Below are 19,263 nucleotides of genomic sequence, written 5' to 3' on the forward strand. Positions count from 1 at the left end.
TGTGGGAGCCTAGGCAGTTTGGATGCTCACCTTACTAGACCTGGATGGAGGTGGGTGGTCCTTGGACTTCCCACAAAGCAGGGAACCCTGATTTTTCTTTGGGCTGACGAGGAAGGGGGACTTGATTGGGGGAGGGGGAGGGAAATGGGAGGCGGTGGCGAGGAAGAGACAAAAATCTTAAATAAATAAATAAATAAATAAATAAATAAATAAAAATCATGATTTTTTTTTAAATCACCAAACAGTTTAAGTCCTTTGTACTTCCCTATTTTTTTTTTTTTTGCAAATTATCCATGTGGAAACTGTCCTGGGTTTACAGTTAGACTAAGTATTCAAATTACCCCGACTGAACCTAAAATCCTTCCACCTTTCTGTACTTCTCAGTGCTTGTTTAGAGAAAGTCCTTTGTATTAGCGCTCCTATGTACTAGGCATTCATATTTTATTCCTCTTGCGTCCTAGAGCTAATAGACATAGCTTGAGAGAAACAACAGGTGGAAGCATCCTGTTCTACCGATGTTACTAATTGGAAACATCCCTGTGCTTGCTACAACTCCCCCCCCCCCCCCCCCCGTTCTTGTCACATCTGTATACAGTTAGAGTTGCTCTGAGAACTCAGAGCAGAGTGTAGATCCGGGAAGAGAACTTGAAAGCATGTTTGCCACCTCCAAGTGGGCACTATGGGGTGAAGAATCACACTCCTTTCCCCTCATCTGCTTACTCCGTTCACCACTGTTTCTACCCATGCCTCCCAATTCACCCTGTCCTCCTCCACTTTGTCCTCCTTCAGCTACTGAGAACAGTGTGAACCCTGACTGTGTCATACACTGACTGGCTTAACTTTCTTCACAGAACAATCATCTATCTCTCGTTGGTGTACGTTCTTGGCCATGTATTCAAGTCTTTGGGGGCCATTCCAATACTGGGAGGAAAAATGCTACATACGTGAGTAGACATGGGACCAACTGAGCTGCTCCTCTTGCATCAGCCAGGTGTGCGGCTCAGAAAGTCACCACAGATGGCTTTCTATTTCATATCAAAGATTCTCCTTTATTTTGTAGTGCATACTTTTATTGCTAAACTTATTAAAAATCAAAGGTTTTATGATCAATTGAAACTTTTCCTACATTATCAGGCCTCATCTTTTTTATTAAGTAAACATTTGAAGACACTTAGAATGCCCAATTAGTATCCTCATAAGAACTCTTCATTTGTTTGACAATAAGAAAATCTTTTAGACCTTCTTTTTCCCTTCTCTTACTCATATAACCGTGTATCTGGACACCATTACAAATTTTAAAAGTATTTACTTATAATATATTATAAAGGTAGTCAGAGCCTGAAGTCTTTCTATTTATGTGTAGTTCTGTGTATTCCTATTTTACTGACATTATTCATTTCAGGTATTGGTGTATATAGAGCAGAGATATTTGAAAGATTTTAATGTTTATAATCAACTTAATATACTCACACACCACTCTGAGTTGAAGTTTTAACTTTGTTTGAAATGTGGTAAGCATTAAATACCTTATTATTGCTCCATAAAACTTACTGATGGCATTCCTATTTATTATAAGTTTTAATATTTTGCTTGTAGGTCATAAAGGTAAGCAAGATTAGAGTCCTTAAGATCTTTCAATTGGATTGCTTAAGTAATATTAAAAACTAGTGTGTTAGTTTCTAAGTCCCTACAAGTGTCTTCTTCCACTTGAAGCATATGTACAAAAGATAAATGGAATTATCATGCATAGGATCTTCTAAGACAATACAATTTCTAGCAGAGGCTGAATGTGAAGACAATAAATTTTCATGAGCAATGCTTGGAGTTAAGGCAAGTAGAAAGTACCCACAAGGCAGATGTAGACATGCAAAGATGATATTATCTTTAATAGTCCATCTCTACAGTTGGTTTGGTATCCACATGGTTATAGCATCCTTACCTCTCCATTTCAGAATCTTATCATTGATTGGCCTGAGTCTAATAGCTCTGGGGACAGGCGGTATCAAACCCTGTGTGGCAGCTTTTGGTGGAGACCAGTTTGAAGAAAAACATGTAAGAGTCTTGTTATTTCTGTATTTCAAGAGTGTATAGCCAGCATCAAAATGGGGAAGCTGTCAGGTACTCATCTGCTAAGACTGAAGTAATTCCACCGATCAAATCCTGTCTGGGGAGTTGAGTTCTGCACTGGGCATTGGATGCTGGTCTTCAGAAGAGAGAAAACTGAAAGCAGATGGGAAGCAGACATGTCATATAATGAGAGACTGAAGAAAATGAGGACATAGAAACTGAATAAGATAAGCAGCAAGGGAGCTTGGATGTGGCTCAGTTGGTAGAGTACTTGAGTTGCCTCCACAAAGCCCTAGGTTTAGTCCCCAGCTAAGTATAAACTGAGTATGGGGCATATGCCTGTAATCCCAGCATTCCATTCAGGTAGAGGCAGATGGATCAGAAGTTCAAGGCCATCCTCAGCTATTTCAAGGCTAGCCCAGAATACACATGATCCTGACTCAAAATAAAATGCAAATGAACAAACAAGGAGAAAATTACATCTAGCTGTTCTTAAATACTGGGGGATGATCATGCTTAAATCTGAGCCCAATAAGTAGAAGCAATGGGAAATCAGGTGCTTGCTTCATTGAAGGAAAAACTTCACATAGGATTTGTAACCTTACTTTCACGTGAGGAATCTAAGAACTGATGTGGCGAGTGCTGTAGAAGATGATTGTGTGTGTGTGCGCGTGTGCGTGTGTGTGTGTGTGTGTGTGTGTAATTATCAGTTAGAACAAAACAGAATGCCAGTTTACAGATGAATTCGCCTCTCTATCTAACACTTTCCACTGGTGAAGGTGGGAGTCAGGGGATATGTGACAAAAGTGCAAATGAGCCCATTGGAGGAAACTACGGCAAGTGAAAGCCGTAACCATCTCTTCTTGGACTAACCACATGTCTGGGCTCCTCATTATTCTTCTGGTGAATCGGGATGAGCTAAAATGCCCAAATGAAGTACACCTTAGGCAAAAAATCACCTATTAGAAAATTACTTGGAAGGTGTATTTAGTGGCTGGTCCACAGTTGTATTTCAGTTAATAGAGCGGACTCACCCCCAGGCTTCTTCAAGCCACTTCTAGGTCAGCAGATGCCCTTTCACACGCTCTGGAAAATCTCCCTGAGACACTAGTTGCACTATACTCCTAGGTCAACAGCTTGCTACACTGTCCTACCACATACTCCACAAAATATGTTAACTCAAGGAGTCTTTTGCTTCATTAATACAGTCAATAAACATTTATTGGGTGTCTAAAATACCTTAGTGTTTGTTCTAGGTCTAGACATTACTGAAGGAACTCACAACACACTCAATAAAACAGATATTTAATACAAATAAATTGATAGCATAATAAACATGTATAGGACACAAGAATGGTATTGAGGACAGGTTGGTCACTTTTGCCCAGGTCTTAAGGGGCTTGTATTGGACTTTAGAAAGGGAGTAAAAGCTTGACCAGGGTCAGTCAGTGACTGTATTAAAGAGCTCATGAAATGGTCACACACCCTGGAAACACTATCTGTACCCATTGTTTTATATGTGTTTATATCTGAATTTGAACATAGAGTGAGGTGGCACTAAGAAATACATTTCTCTGATGATCTGTCTCATTCCAGGCTGAGGCACGGACTAGATACTTCTCAGTCTTCTACCTCTCCATCAATGCAGGGAGCTTGATTTCTACGTTCATCACACCCATGCTGAGAGGTTAGGATTCCTTCTACGGGGCTGGCCAACCAAACAGCTGCAGGTGGTCCAGCTCCTCCTTTCACATGGGCTTATAAATATATGAAAGGTTACTTTAGTTTTAATTTGTCTGCTTAAAATAAGGGTTCTGGATTAGATGGTGGGAAGAAAAGAGGATCATAGCTATGTCTGCAGCAAGAACCCGACCTAATAGAGTAAAATACGACTTATAATTCATAATTGCGTTTCCCCCTCCCGTTTTCCTCAGGAGATGTGAAGTGTTTTGGGGAAGACTGTTATGCACTCGCTTTTGGGGTTCCAGGATTGCTCATGGTGGTGGCACTTGGTGAGTACAGTGGGAAAATGAAACAAGGAGTTGTTGATCCCTGCGAAGTGGAAGGCATCATGTGGGTGGTCTGCACAAGCTATTTCACTGAACCCTTACACTAACTCTAGTAGGCAAGTGCTACTGTAGTGATATCCCTTTGATTGGGAAGATATATATCAATATTATGAATAGAATCAGAATGTTCTTTATTTGTATTATCTGTGTATGCTTGTCTATCACATGTGGGCTTGGTGCCCATGGAGGCCAGGAGAGGGCATCAGATTCTCTGGAACCGGAGTTATAAACAATTGTAAGCAAACATTTGGTATTAGGAATCTAACCCAGGTTCTCTGGGAGAGCAACAAGTACTCTTAACTTCTGAACCATCTCTCCAGTCTCATAAACCTTTTGTTTATTTGGGACATGGTTTCTCTGTAGCTTTGGAACCTATCCTGGAACTAGTTCTTGTAGACAAGGCTGGCCTTGAACTCACAGAGATCCACCTGCCTCTGCCTCCCAAATGCTGGGATTAAAGGCGTGCACCACCACCATCCAGCTCCCATAAACCATTTTTAAACTGTTACAGTCACATAGTTGATACATTTCAAAGGAACTTTTTTTTTTTTTTTTGTCTTTTCTAGACAGGGTTTCTCTGTGGCTTTGGAGCCTGTCCTGGAACTAGCTCTGTAGTCCAGGCTGGTCTCGAACTCACAGAGATCCTCCTGCCTCTGCCTCCCGAGTGCTGGGATTAAAGGCGTGCGCCACCACCGCCCGGCTTCAAAGGAACTTTTAAAAGTCCAATTTGTGGAGCACATGCATAGCTGTTAATAAGGAGCTGTTAATAAATATCTCAAATGATCTTTTCTTTTTCCCCACCTGCCTCTGCCTCCCGAATGCTGGGATTAAAGGTGTACACCACCACCGCCCCAAGTTCTCAGGTAATTCTTTAGTGTAGTCAGGATGGAAGCCCATTGATTATTGCTAAAATATGCAAGGAGGGAAAGAGATAATTAAATGTCTATCCCAAGCCAGTTTAAGTTATCTGACACTTATTTTTCTGGTAAGTGGATGCCATTGTTGATTACCTGGGCATTTTAAAGGAGCTTCCAGTTTTAGCTATCTTTGCTCTGCTCTGCAAAGCTCCCAAGGAATTTTCCCTTGAACAAAGAGAATTAAAGAGCAGTTGGCTAAATAGTTAGGAAGTAATGCAACTTAGATCAAGTGACATTCTTGTTAGCACTGAGAACTTTGTCCTGGAAAAGATGGGGGATGTGTGGGCCTGTTAGCTTAGGCAAGTCCTCTCAGGGGAGGCTTGGGTGTGATTGTTTCTAGTCATTGACCTGGAAACCTGTTCTCACTCGGAACCTCGGAGTGACACCCCTCTGGAACATATCCAGTCCAAACACATAAAGAGCTCAACAGAGGCAAGGGAGCCCAGAGATTCAATGTTTGGTCTGATTAGTTTCTACCAGAGAGGCTGAAAGTAATACAGTTCACAATTCCAAAGAAATCTGTTTTGGGAGAGCCATGAACCATGATCAAATACTCTATCCTTCCTTCTCCCTTCAATGTCAAAGATTTTCCCCAAGTACTTTCCTATTTTTTCCATTTATTAGCATCATGGAAGCTTTTCTATATTACTGCTCAGTGATAATATTTAGGCTGTAAAGCAATTATGAAGCTCAAAAAAGATTCTGGAATTAGAATGTTTCATCTTAAATATGTGTATCTATCATTGCTAGTCATCTGTTTCATTTTTATGGTGCCAATAATATTTACTATGTGATCAGATTTTATACGAGGTATTGGAACCACATTGGTGTTTTAGACAGTTATAAAGTTCATATTCTTTTTTTTTATTTTAACTTTTTTTTTATTGAGAAAAGAGAAAAAAAAAAACAAATTTCCTCCTCCTCCCAGCCTCCCATTTCCCTCCCCCTCCTCCCACCCTTCTCCCCCTCCCTCCACTCCTCTCCCCCTCCCTCTCCAGCCCAAAGAGCAGTCAGATTTCCCTGCCCTGTGGTAAGTCCTAGGTCCTCCCCCCTCCGTGCATTTCTAGGAAGGTGAACATCCAAACTGGCTAGGCTCCCACAAAGCCAGCACATTACGTAGGTTCAAAACCCCGTGCCAAGAGATGCCCTATCACATGACAAGAGCATTTGTTCAACTATGTTCATAGCAGTATTATTTGTAATAGCCAGAACCTGGAAACAACCTAGATGCCCTTCAATGGAAGAATGGATGAAGAAAGTGTGGAATATCTACACATTAGAGTACTATGCTGCGGTAAAAAACAATGACTTCTCGAATTTTGCATGCAAATGGATGGAAATAGAAAACACTATCCTGAGTGAGGTATCCCAGAGCCAAAAAGATGAACATGGGATGTACTCACTCATAATTGGTTTCTAGCCATAAACAAGGGTCACGGAGTCTACACTTGGTGATCCCAAAGAAGCTAAGTAAGAAGAACCTTCATCTGGTGATGGATGGAGACAGAGACAGAGACCCACACTGGAGCACTGGACTGAGCTCCCAAGGTCCCGATGAGGAGCAGAAGGAGGGAGAACATGAGCAAAGAAGTCGGGACCACGAGGGGAGCACCCACCCACTGAGACAGTGGAGCTGATCTATTGGGAGCTCACCAAGGCCAGCTGGACTGTGACTGAAAAAGCATGGGATAAAACTGGACTCTCTGAGCATGGCCAACAATGAGGGCTGATGAGAACCCAAAGTTCATATTCTTAAAGACTTTATGTGGCACAGGAAAAGTAATCCAGACAAATAAACAGGGAGTTATCATATAATAAGTCAATGTCATGACAGCGAAGTATAGAGAAAGCTATGGAGCTCATGGAAGAACTTCCTGATGAAGACACTGAAGGTTTCAAGGGTTTGCCTACAGAGAAGACTTCTAAGATAAGCCCTCAAGGATGAACAGTGGTCAATCAAAGAAGGGACCCTATGGAAAGACGATATGCTTGGTGACTTTAGATGAGAGATAGGTTGACTGTTGAAAAACCTGGGATGATTCCGGTTATCTGGAGCACAAAAGAGAAATAGAAAGAAGAAACATTGCCAGAAATGAAATAATGAAGGGTAATTTAGGCCACGAAGGAATTAAAACTTGTTGTGAAGATAGTGTTGTGAGGGTAGTTGTTGTGAAGATAGTGGAAAATCATCCAAAAGGTTTTGAATGGAGAAATGATTGTTAGATTTTTTTATTTTCATAGTGTCTTATTTTTCAAAGGTCTGAACTATGGAAAATAAATTGCGTTGAGGGCAAGGCAAAGATAATATTGATCTTGTTTGGTCCATCTACTATATTCCTTTAGATTTTGTACTTGAGGTGAGTGTCTTACTCAGCTCACCCAAGCTTGGTCCCTGTTGAATTATAAGCCATGGTATGATTGGCTATGTGAAGTGAGGGAGAAGTTGGGACACTATTGAATGCAGGCTTCTGACATGAACCACAGACTAGCTAATAGGATCATTAACTGAGGGAGTGAGGGTGAACAGGTTAGGGCAATGATGATAGATTGGGGGTGGGGACAAATTGCATTATAGGTGCTCTTGAAACTTCTAAACATGTCACCAAATGGTTACTTGGAAATATTGTCTTAGGGCACAGAGAAAAACAGTTGGGTTTTAGGCACAGATATGGGTTCATCAGGTACAGCCAACAATTTAGCCTTGAAAATAGAAAACTCTGAGATAGAGTAAGGAAAAAAAGAAGAGCTAGGCTCAAATTCTAAAGGAACGCCAGGATTTAAAGGACAGACAACAAGGAGAAGTTGCACAGTTGTAACCCTAGCACTCTGGAGGAAGAGGCAGGAACATCATGAGTTAGAGTCCAACCTGGGCTGCATAGTGAGTTCCAGGCCACACTGGGCTATAAAGAAATACCCTGTCTCAACGATGGAAGGAAGAAGAAAAAGAATGGAGAATGGGTAGAATGGGTAAAAACTGTTCTAGGTAGAATAAAGGAATCAGTGGTAACTTAACAGAGGGCACAGCTGAGCTATGCACTCGAGAAAGAAAAATTAATCAAAATTGGGGTCATATATTCATATCATATTTATCACATGGGGAGATGGACAAAAGAAAAAAGAGGAAACCAAAGATGATTTCTGTTCTGCTATCCCTTGAAGGTCTCTTAATGAATATCTTAACAATTGACCACTACCTTCTCTTAGCTACTCTGAAGTTAGGGAGTGAAAGTCTGAGGGATTTGATGCTGACAGTCTGCGTACTCTAAATGAGTGACCAAGAACTTTGTGTGTCCCTTGTAGTTGTGTTTGCAATGGGAAGCAAGATGTACAGAAAACCACCCCCTGAAGGGAACATAGTGGCTCAAGTGATCAAATGCATATGGGTGAGTTCCTGAATTCCCTGCCTCTCTCCATGGAAAGGAAATATGTCGTGTTGAACGTGAGGCTCTCCACGCATGGGGATATGTTGTTCTCAACCATCTTCCTTCGATGTGCCTATGCTTTGAAAACCAGAGTTTAATTTATCCTCCTTGCCTCTGCTTGACCACTAGGTTTTAGCGGCAGTCACTTTTTTAATAGGCCAAAAATCTTCTGAGTTATATTTGATGCCATTAGGAAATAAGGAAAGATAAAAATTACAACTCAGATATTGGGATTCAATGTTTGATGAAATTCCAAGTACTTATCGGAGGGAAGGGATAATGAATTGGGGGATTCAGGGGGTTCTTTCTTTTTTCTGTCTCTGATTGTGGTCTCCACCCTAGTTTGCTCTCAGCAATCGCTTCAGGAACCGTTCCGGGGACATTCCAAAACGGCAGCACTGGCTCGACTGGGCATCGGAAAAATATCCCGTAAGTGGCAACCGCAGACATAGCTCATAATTCTATGAGATCTTTCAAATTCTTTTCTTCTGGCACGTTTGACCTCTTTTACTGTTTTGGACGATTTCTACTCTAAGCAAGAAAAGCACGTTTGGAATCTCTGGCAATTCTGCCTGCTCTTTCTTCCTCCCTACAGAAGCATCTCATTGTGGATGTGAAGGCACTCACCAGGGTACTGTTCCTTTATATCCCACTGCCCATGTTCTGGGCTCTTTTGGACCAACAGGTAATAAATAGTGTTTATTTTTGAAAGATATGTTTTTTCATCCTCTTTCTTATCACAGGAAAATGATGTCTCACAACAATATCTGTCTGCTCTAGGGCTCACGATGGACACTGCAAGCTAACAAAATGGATGGTGATTTGGTGAGTGGACAGAACTTACAAAGAAGTCTGTTAAGTTCATCATCATACATAATTTGTAATTAATTTATACAAAGATTATTTATTCCACATATTTAATTAATTTATTGGTGATTTTTCTTAAAAACTGACAAGGTCATCAGAGATATACATTAAGCCCAAAAAACACTGAGTAGGTAAAGATGCCCAAAGTCAGGCTAGAAATAAAAATTATAGTCTTATCTTTAGAAATCAGGAGGGAAACAGTGGGACATGCTCGATAGCCTCACCATGATGAAGTGATAACAGATGATGTCAGGCAGTCCTGGATGATGATTTTCTTACACTGAGCCTGTCTTAGACACACCAAGTGAAACCTCAAGGGGTGTTCCTTGACAGCTTGCCCCATTTGTCAGGCAAGATCAAGCAGGGGACCCATAGGACCTGGGGGAGAATTAATAAAATGTCTGATTTGTGGCCTTGGGAAGAGTGAAAATGTTGTAAATATTATTTTCTCTTTCTTCAGTGTTCATTCTTTGGTCCACTCTCCATTCTTAATCATTTCCTCTCTATATTATTATATTGATAGTTTTGAAGAAGACAGGGTGGAGTAATACCAGGAGCCTCCGAAGTATAATTTTACCTCTGCCTTCCTCTAGTTGTCCAGGAGTTACCATGGCAGTTCTCTTATTGATTCTCTGGAGAGCAACTTTGGAAGTTGAACATAGCATATCAGGGACAACTTCACCCTGACCAGAACACCGGTTCTCCTGGTATTACTACCTCTAACACACCAACACTGTCACTCTCTGGCAAAGTATGGTTGAGGTTGAACATCCCTGATTCAAAACTCTGGTGTCCTAATTGCTCTAAACGACAAAACTATTCTTGAGCATTAACATGACGCCACAAGTGAAAATTCCCACACCATAAAATTTTCTTGGACAAAATGGTTGGCAATTATTAAGTACATTATCTTCAGGCTAGTGTATGAGTCATACATGAAACATAAATGAATTTCACAGTTAAACTTCAGCCTCACTGCCTCTTGCCCAGTCTCCTGTATGCACATACACAATGATTGCAAATCCCAAGCATTTTGGAGAATGAAGACTTAACCCAGACACTGAAAGTGTTCTCCTAGGGTGCATCTGTTCTTAATAGATAGTCAGAAGCCATCTCAAGTCTCTCTCTATCCCTACATACCTTTGCCAGTAAACCAGATATCTTGAACCAAAGATCTGATGAATTTTCTTTTATATGAATTTCATCTACTGTCAAGATGGGTGACCTAAGCTTTTGTTGTCTTCTGTTACCATCTAACTATAATTTGTTATGTTATTTCAGGGATTTTTTGTGCTTCAGCCAGACCAGATGCAGGTAGGCACGGACTTCTCTGCATGGACATGTGATTGTTTTCCTCACCTGTACCTACCTATTATTCAGGTTAACAGCCATCATCTGATACATTCCTCATTGTGTGCTGAGGAAGCCCAAACATAGAGATGGAAAGTTCCTTTGAATCTTACTCTTCTCTTTCACATCCTTTTAAAATAATGTAGTTCTGCACAACTCCAGAGAGACTAAGTTTGAACCCCATTTAAAGTGTGAGCATTGAATTTTCTTTCTATGCCAAGATAGTATAATTAAAAATATTGTCAAAGAAAGTGTAAACCTGAGGCTAGGGCTGTAGCTCAGTAGGATAGCACTTGCCTGACATGCAGGGTGTCCTAGGTTCAATGTTCAGTACAATCAAAACAAACAAAAAGGAAGTAGAAATTTCTGCTGTGTGAGCAACAAAGTCAGAATCTCTACTTACCAATAGCAACTTTCAGGATGCTTTTTAGCTCCCCATTATTCCCTTTAGGCTGTGAAAGTAAAGATATGGGACAATGGCAGAGGATGGTTTCTAATTTGACTGACAGAGAAACAAGCTCAGTAAAACTAGACCCTTGGTATCTAGGGAGGTCAAGATACTTTCCAGTGGAAGCAGAGTAAAGAAGTGAAGAAATGTGGACTCTTTTACCTACTATGGTGAAAGTGAGCAGACGTGAGAGGGTGCAGGCACTCACACTCACGACCGGGGGATGCTCATGTTAATCCTTGTTACCATGGTGTTTCAGGTACTAAATCCCTTTCTGGTTCTTGTCTTCATCCCGTTGTTTGACCTTGTCATTTATCGACTGATCTCCAAGTGCAGAATTAACTTCTCGTAAGTGCTCACTATGCCATTTATTATTGCATATTGACTCAACAGCTGATAATTTGGTGATAATTCAAAAAGCATGAATGTTTATGTTTAATGATTACTTACTTTGATTTATCATTTATCTGTTTCTATTTTTCATGTTGGCAAAATTGTATTAATGTGGAAAAGTGGAAATTAGATCTAACTGTTGATTGTCAATGCCAATGCTACAGACTTGAGTGTATGGAGTTGAAGGGGTAGGGCTGGGCATGTATGTGATTTCAGGTTTCTGATAAACCATGCTGCTTTGCCCTTGAATGTTGCCTCTCCAAAGAAGTACACTTATTAACTTATTTCATGTGTGGTGTGGGGAGAGGTTAATGTGTGTGCCACAGCGAGTGTATAGAGGTCAGAAGAAATCCTGTGGGAATTGGTTCTTTCCTCCACCATTTGAGTTCTAGGGATTGAACTCAAGTCGTCAGCCTTCATAGAATGTGCTCTGAGCCATCTTTCTACACCAAGTCCTGAGGTTTTGATGACAACAAATTCTTTTAAATGTCCTGCTATTCCGATGAAACTAAGATAGGGCCTTGTACGAATGGGTACAGCATCACTTTGAGTTAGTATGCACTGCAACTTGCCCCATGCTGAGTAGAAAGTATCATTTGTAAAGCTTGGCAAGGAACAGTTCAAGTCTTCTTTCAGCTCTGATTTGACAGCAATCTAGCTGTGTCAGGAAAGTGATGACCACTGTACCACATACAAATGCCCTTGTCAGTTACTTATTGAGCAGGTAATAGGGAGTCTAGGACCAAGTTCCATGCAAGATCAAGTACACATCTTTTTCAAGGTGTTCACTGGTTAGTAAGGGAACTGGAACATAGACAAAATGACTGATACATGGGTAATGTGGGAAACACCCTAGGAAGAGAAATTGGGAATGCCATAGAGGTCAATAAAGACTTTTGAAGAAGAAAATGACTTGAAGAATTATAGCAGTTGCTGTGCATTAAGTAACCAGCCTGATTATATTGCTGTTATCTCTAATATTATGACATAATGGCTAAATATCATCATAATCATAAGTAAAGGTGGAAAAGTGGTATATTATAGAGAAGAGGTGTTACTTATTGAGTAAAAAGGGTGTTTGAATGAAAGTTCTAGAAAATACTTTAAAAATAATTGGAATTAAAGTCTTTATAGGAAGGCTAAGGAGTCTTGGCTTTGTACCTAAGAGTAAGGTTCGATATAAAGATCTCTCCTTTCCCCCACAGCTCACTCAGGAAAATGGCTGTCGGTATGATCCTAGCAAGCCTGGCATTTGCAGTTGCAGCACTTGTGGAGATAAAAGTAAATGTGAGTCCAGTAAATGTTAATCTTCCAGTCTGCTCCATTCACTCTCCTTACGTGTTCAGTCTCGATCCCTTGGGACTTACCACAGTATCCATTTCACAGAACGGCCGTGGTGAGTATTTAAGTGACCAGAGAAACAACGCAAAAGGAGACCCAGTTCTCACCTGAGCAATTCAGGGTTTGTTTTCAGGAAATTCCACAACACAAATACCCAAAATACCCAGAGAACAAAGGTTTATCTGACGCCTTCGAAGCTATACAAATGGTCCTTCTGGCCATCAAATAGCCGATATTAGTTAATCACAACGGAAGGAATGTGTTTGTTACCTTCTATTGGTGACTGCTTCATGGAACTGGGGTCTTCCCTGATTAAAAAAAAAAAGTTGCCATTTCAGATTTCTAAGCCAACTGCTCTTCAGAGGGATAAACTGGTAAATTTTGGCTAGAAGGGCTAAGTTGTCAAAGATAGAACTAAGATTTGTTCACTTGTATCTGAAGGGTTACTTATTGGTGATAAATAAGTATTGCCTGTCTTACAGGGAATGACCCATGCCCAGCCAGCTTCCCAGGAGATCTTCTTACAAGCCTTGAACCTGGCAGATGGTGAAATAAAGGTGACAGTGCTAGGAAGTAGAAACAATTCCCTCTTGGTGGAGTCCGTCAGCTCTTTTCAGGTGAGGCATGGGCCCAATGAATTAGAACCTGTATAAGCTCTAGTAGCCTGGGTTGTGTAATGACATTAATCACAGAATCTCATAATTGTTTTCTTATGTCCTAAATAATCTCTGGTAGCATTATTCTAGTGGTTGCCTAATGTTTTATCCTTTAAATATAGTTCATCTAAGCTTTTTCTTGTAGATATTCAAGTTGGGTTTTGCTGGTCTTACTTTTGTGGCGATACTGGGGATTGAACCTAGAGCACCAGGCATGCACTCTACCATTTAGCTACAGTTACAGTCCTACAAGGATTTTTGTTTATTTATTGATTGATTTTTTATGTGTGTGGACACTTTGCCTGCATGTATGTCTTTGTGTCGTGTATGTGCCTCGTGTCTGCAGAGGCCAGAAGAGGACATCAGATCTCCTGGAACTGCAGCGAGTGTGGATGCTAAAAAACAAACTCAGGTTCTCTGAAAAAGCAGCCAGTGCTCTTAACAACTGAGCCCACCCCTGAATTTGTTTTATGTTATAATGAACTACTCTACTCTTCCTTGTATATGCTCTGTGTCCCATGCCAGTGTCCTAGAATGAAATAACTAGTTTAGAGAAAGAAGTAACTAGGTTACATATCCTGAGGCTATGGAATTTGATGTCCACCCTGGGGTAGATAGTGACTATAATAGGCTCTTCATTCTGCAGAACACAACGCACTATTCCAAACTACACCTGGACACAAAAATCCAAGATTTACATTTCCATCTGAAGTATAACAACTTGTCTGTCTACAACAAGCATTCTGTAGAAGAGAAGACCTGTTACCATTTGGTTATTCATGAGGATGGGAAAAGTGTCTCCAGTGTGCTGGTAAGTTAGGGAATTGCACAAGTTCTGTTTTGAAGTAAGAAGGCTGACTCATCAGAAGCTTACCAAGGAGCAGCCTGGAAATGGAATGTTCTGATTATAGGTTTCCCTGTGTCTGCTCCTCCTGAGCTTTTCTTTTCTCCGTTGCAGGTAAAGGATATGGAAATCAAACCAGCCAATGGAATGACAGCCATCAGGTTTGGGAGTTAGGGGCTTCAGATGAAGAGGCCTCATATTTTACTTGTTCTGAGTAGAGATGTTACCCTCTTAGAAAGTCAGGGGCACTGGCGTCTGTAGCATTTCCTATGGCAGTGAGAGGCCAATGGGCATGCTTCTTCCCGTAGGACTGGCCAATCACCCTGAATCAGTGGATATCCTTTGTTTTCTACCTGTTATTAGCCATCTATCTTGCTCTCAGGAAAATAACTCTGTGAAATTATATGTTCAAGAGATTAACATTTAGAAGTAAGCAAATATTCCTACCATCATTTTTGGTAGTTGGGTATCTAGCCTGTAAAGTGTAGGTTTCTATTATAAATTGACAGAGATATCAAAAAAGTTGGTTTTTAATCCAGATAAGGTTGAAGGTCTTGCCAGATGGCATGGGACAGATAGGAGAGTGTTCACCTGCTGTCTGTGGCTGGAATTGGATGTGAAACAGAGAGATTATAACACCAAGATCAGGTAGTTTTTGTTAAAAAGTAGAGGAGAACCAGTAAGGAAAATCCAAATTCACTGAAAAGTAAAATACACAAAGAACTTGCTCTTGAAATGCTTCAGAAAAGACAAACCATGTAATGTGAATTAGGCAAGAAGGGGCCTCAAGGGTTATTTCTTTACATACATGAAGGAAGACCTTAAAATAGTAGAAGGAACTGCCCTTCTTAATTCTAGAGAAAGAACAAGATTAAAATTATTAAAACAAAAATGTACCAAAATCTCATTCTGAGGAGAACTTACATTCAAAATACTAGAAAGAAGATTCTGGAAGGGCCCAAGATTCCTGAAGACTGGCATATAGTGACAGTACCTTCTGTGGGCTGGGTCTCTAAATTTTGCATGAGTCAAACCGAGCTCTTATAAGAAGATAACTGGTTTCTATAAAATGTCATATCTTTATATATACTTATATTTCTACTGTTTTTTTTTTTACATCTTAGTTGAGAAATCCCACCATTAGGAAGGAAAAATGGCTGGGAGGTAGCTAGGCTGGTAAGGTATTTGCTGTGTTAGTGTGATGATCCAAGTTCAAGCCCCAGAACCCATGTAAAACACTGAGTGTGGTGGGGTGAACTTGGAATCCCAGCACTGGAGAGGCTTGACTAGCCAGCAGCCTCGTCTCATGAGTGGGCCCCAGCTCTCGGTGAGAGTTACCGTCTCAGACAACAAGAGAATGGTATCCTGAGAAACAACATCCCTGGTTGACTTCAGGCCTCTACTCATCATGTGCACATACATGTGTGTCTGTGCGCGCACGCGGGTGCACGCACACACACACACATACACACACACGTAGAGATACATACAATAAAAAATAAAGAAACAAATTAGGTAATTCTAAACTAGATTAGAAAGGAAAGTCAGATGGCCATGTCTGACTGTGGGAACATCCATCTATCTGGCTATCTGGTTAGTGTCAGTCATAAGTCAGAAAACTCAGTTTTCCTAGAGTAAGTAAAGGATAGTGATTACTTATGACATTTAAGTTCTATGCTTGTTTGTTCCTGCCCCAGCGACTATTTCATGCACATGGAATATAGTTATGAGTACCAAGTGTCCTCATTTGGATCTTTCTGTCTGATGTACAAATAATTTGTCTGCCCTCAGGTTTATTAACACCCTGCATAAAGACATCAATATCTCCTTGGATGAAGATGTTCCTCTCAGTGTGGGCAAAGACTACGGAGTGTCCGCATACAGAACCATGATGAGAGGAGAGTAAGAGCCTTGCCCTTGTGGGCATTTTGCTTTTATTGAAACAATCTTTTTCAAATTCTATTTTTGTATTTAGGTAACAGACACTGGCATATCTGTGCTAATTTGGAGTAAAGAAAAATTTCTGCTTCTTTTTAATCCTTCCCCTCTTCTCCTAGGCTCATCTTCTTTTTACATTGCTCTGCTGAGATTGTGATAGTTGGCTGAGCATACTGTGTAGTTATATAGCCCTTCTCTGTGACGCTCACAAAGTTTGTGGATCTTGGCTCCTGCTCCTTAGTACTTGTTGTCGGTACCTCATCCCTTACAGCACTGTTTCTCAACTGGTTGCTAACCCTTCTGTGACCCTTCAATACAGTTCCTCATGTTATGGTGACCCCACCAGCATTAAATTCTTTTTGTTGCTACCTACTAACTGAATTTTGCTATTCAAATCATAATGAAAGTCTGTGATATTCAGGATATCTGATATGTGACCTCCCAAGGGGTTGTGAACTACAGGTTGAGAATCGTTGACTTAGAATTTCCCTCTCATGTTTCCTGTTTTATACTATTCTGCTAAGTCATAAGATTTATATGAAAAGCTCATGGGCCTGAAATGTATAAAACTTAATCTGCACAGTCTTTCTTCAGGGTTAGGATTTTAAAAACGTACTTGGCAGGTAAGACAGAGTGCAGATCCAAGGCAGAAACCTGGACCCAAAGTGTCCTGGAAGTGTCTATCTTCAAAGACACATGGCTTAACTATTTTCCTCATCGGAGTTGAGATCTCTTTGCCCTGGAGATGGGACTGTTTCCCTAAGCCATGCTGTTTATTCTGACAAAATCTTATCTTGTTGCAGGTATCCTGCAGTGCACTGTAGGACAGAAGACACAGACTTTTTTCTTAATTTAGGTCTACTAGACTTTGGTACAACGTATCTGTTTGTCATCACCAATGTAAGCAGCTTACAGTCACCAAATCTTCCCTTTGTCTGCTTGTTTACCTGTCTGTCTATGCTTCCTTTCTTTTTACATATGCATGTGTGCATGTGTGTGTGTGCGTACACACACACACACACACACACACATCTTAGGATCTTCTTGGTGAGGACAAAGTGCAAATGAGAAGACTTTGTAGCATGAAAGTACCACATCCTTCTTTCTGGTCCAGTGTCAGACTTTCCATCACCGTGACAAATGTCTGATAGGAATAAGGAGAAAGGCTGAAACACTTGGCTCATGGCTCATGGCTTCAGCCATTTTGGTCTAGAGTTGGATAACTCTACTGGTTTTAAGTCTATATAAAACATCATAGTAGAAGGACATGGTGGAGAAAAGGTGCCACAAATGCCATGGTGACCAAGGAGCAGAGAGAACAGTAGAGAAAGGGGTGAGGGACAAGGCATGCCCTCATTGACTCACTTCCTCAACACCCATGAACAACGCCTCACCTACCAGTTTCCATGCCCTCCCAAGAGCCCACTCAGGATTTAATCCATCAGTCAGTTATTCATTGGTTAGGTCAGTGTCCCCATAATTTAACTGTACCCTTGAAGCTCTGCCTCTGAAAGTTACACTGGGGGTCAAGCCTTTAAAACATTGGGAGGACATTTCATACTGAAATAGCAATGGTTCTGCTGTGGCTTTAGAAAACCCACCATCTCCACAGGGGATAGCAAAAGAGAGCACATTAGAAGCAGGCCAAGAGTGTTAAGAATGGAGACGTGACATGTTCGGAGCTATCACTATGAAATCTCATGCCCTGATCCAGTATCATTATGACTTTAAGAAGCTAAATATTATTCATGAAAAATTACTTGTTTTATGTTTGCTTGCTTATTTTTTTTTCCTGACTTGATATACAGGTCTGTTGGATCCCTGAAATCTTGATCTGCTACCATACAGCAGTCTGAAATATCGATATCCACACAAAGTTTGGGGAATACTTAACTTTGTTCTATCAAAAGTAATTGCCACTGGGTATAGTGGCACATACACATCTTTAATCCCAGCACTCAAAAGGCAGAGGCAGGCAAATCTCAGTGAGTTTGAAGCCAGGCTGGTCTAGGTAGGGAGCTCAAGATTAGCCAAGGCTATATAGTGAGACACTGCCTCAAACAAACAAACAAACAAACAGTAATTTTCTCAGTAACTAGAACAGAGACTTTCTGAATCTTGATTCAAATTTTTTTCTTTCGTGTATATGTATGAATATTTTGCTTGCATTTACGTATGTGCACCACATGCATGCCTGGTGTCTGGGGGCCAGAAGAGAGCATAAGATTTCAATTAATTTTTGAACATAAGGATATTTTGCTAAAGGTTCATATTCTACTCTTTCACACACAGAGACATATAGTTCATATAATAATTCATATATATATATATATATATATATATATATATATGATCTCCAGTCGTCTCGGCGCAGTTTATTGAAAAGACTGAACACTAAATTGTCCTGATGCTGTTGTTGAAAATCAACTAATCATAAAATGACGTCTTATTTGTAGCTTCTCAACTCTGTCCCATCTCTGTCCCATTGAACCATGTGTTCCTCCTGTGTTAATTTAACATAGTTTTTGTTTCCTGTCAATTTGTAACCTATTTTGAATCAAGTGAATGTCAGTTTCCACATATTCTCCTTTTTCTCTTTCTCAAGCTTAATTTGGAAGCTGGAGATGTAGCCTTAGAACCCTTGACTATCTGACTTTTAGAGGCTCTTTTAGTCTGCTCTGATGCTGAACATACACACCATATCACACCACACACACACATTCCACACAAACACACCACACACACCATATAAACACATACCACCACACACACCACATATACACACACAAACACCACACACACCGCATACCACCACACATACACATGTATGCATAAACCACATACACACACAACACACACATACACAACACACATAACACACACAAACGTACCACAATATACAAATTACACACACACCACACACACATGTATGCACACACCACACACACACA

General features: G+C 40.6%; 1 protein-coding gene across 1 annotated transcript in view; it reads left to right on the forward strand.

Moving 5' to 3' along the window:
* Slc15a2 (solute carrier family 15 member 2) overlaps positions 1 to 19,263 on the forward strand; it is a 29,793-nt gene that overhangs the window by 7,233 nt on the left and 3,297 nt on the right. Inside the window, exons 4-19 of the mRNA XM_041673026.1 lie at positions 852 to 944; positions 1,953 to 2,052; positions 3,664 to 3,754; positions 4,002 to 4,079; positions 8,354 to 8,436; positions 8,818 to 8,904; positions 9,071 to 9,160; positions 9,256 to 9,300; positions 10,624 to 10,656; positions 11,400 to 11,488; positions 12,739 to 12,820; positions 13,357 to 13,491; positions 14,177 to 14,341; positions 14,489 to 14,535; positions 16,166 to 16,276; positions 17,116 to 17,212. Of these exons, the coding sequence (XP_041528960.1) occupies positions 852 to 944; positions 1,953 to 2,052; positions 3,664 to 3,754; positions 4,002 to 4,079; positions 8,354 to 8,436; positions 8,818 to 8,904; positions 9,071 to 9,160; positions 9,256 to 9,300; positions 10,624 to 10,656; positions 11,400 to 11,488; positions 12,739 to 12,820; positions 13,357 to 13,491; positions 14,177 to 14,341; positions 14,489 to 14,535; positions 16,166 to 16,276; positions 17,116 to 17,212 (1,426 nt within the window). The remainder of the gene's footprint in view (positions 1 to 851; positions 945 to 1,952; positions 2,053 to 3,663; positions 3,755 to 4,001; positions 4,080 to 8,353; positions 8,437 to 8,817; positions 8,905 to 9,070; positions 9,161 to 9,255; positions 9,301 to 10,623; positions 10,657 to 11,399; positions 11,489 to 12,738; positions 12,821 to 13,356; positions 13,492 to 14,176; positions 14,342 to 14,488; positions 14,536 to 16,165; positions 16,277 to 17,115; positions 17,213 to 19,263) is intronic.

Source organism: Microtus oregoni, unplaced genomic scaffold (assembly GCF_018167655.1).
Source record: "Microtus oregoni isolate MIOR12 unplaced genomic scaffold, Mior012 000023F_ref0000262, whole genome shotgun sequence".
NCBI classification, from domain to species: domain Eukaryota; kingdom Metazoa; phylum Chordata; class Mammalia; order Rodentia; family Cricetidae; genus Microtus; species Microtus oregoni.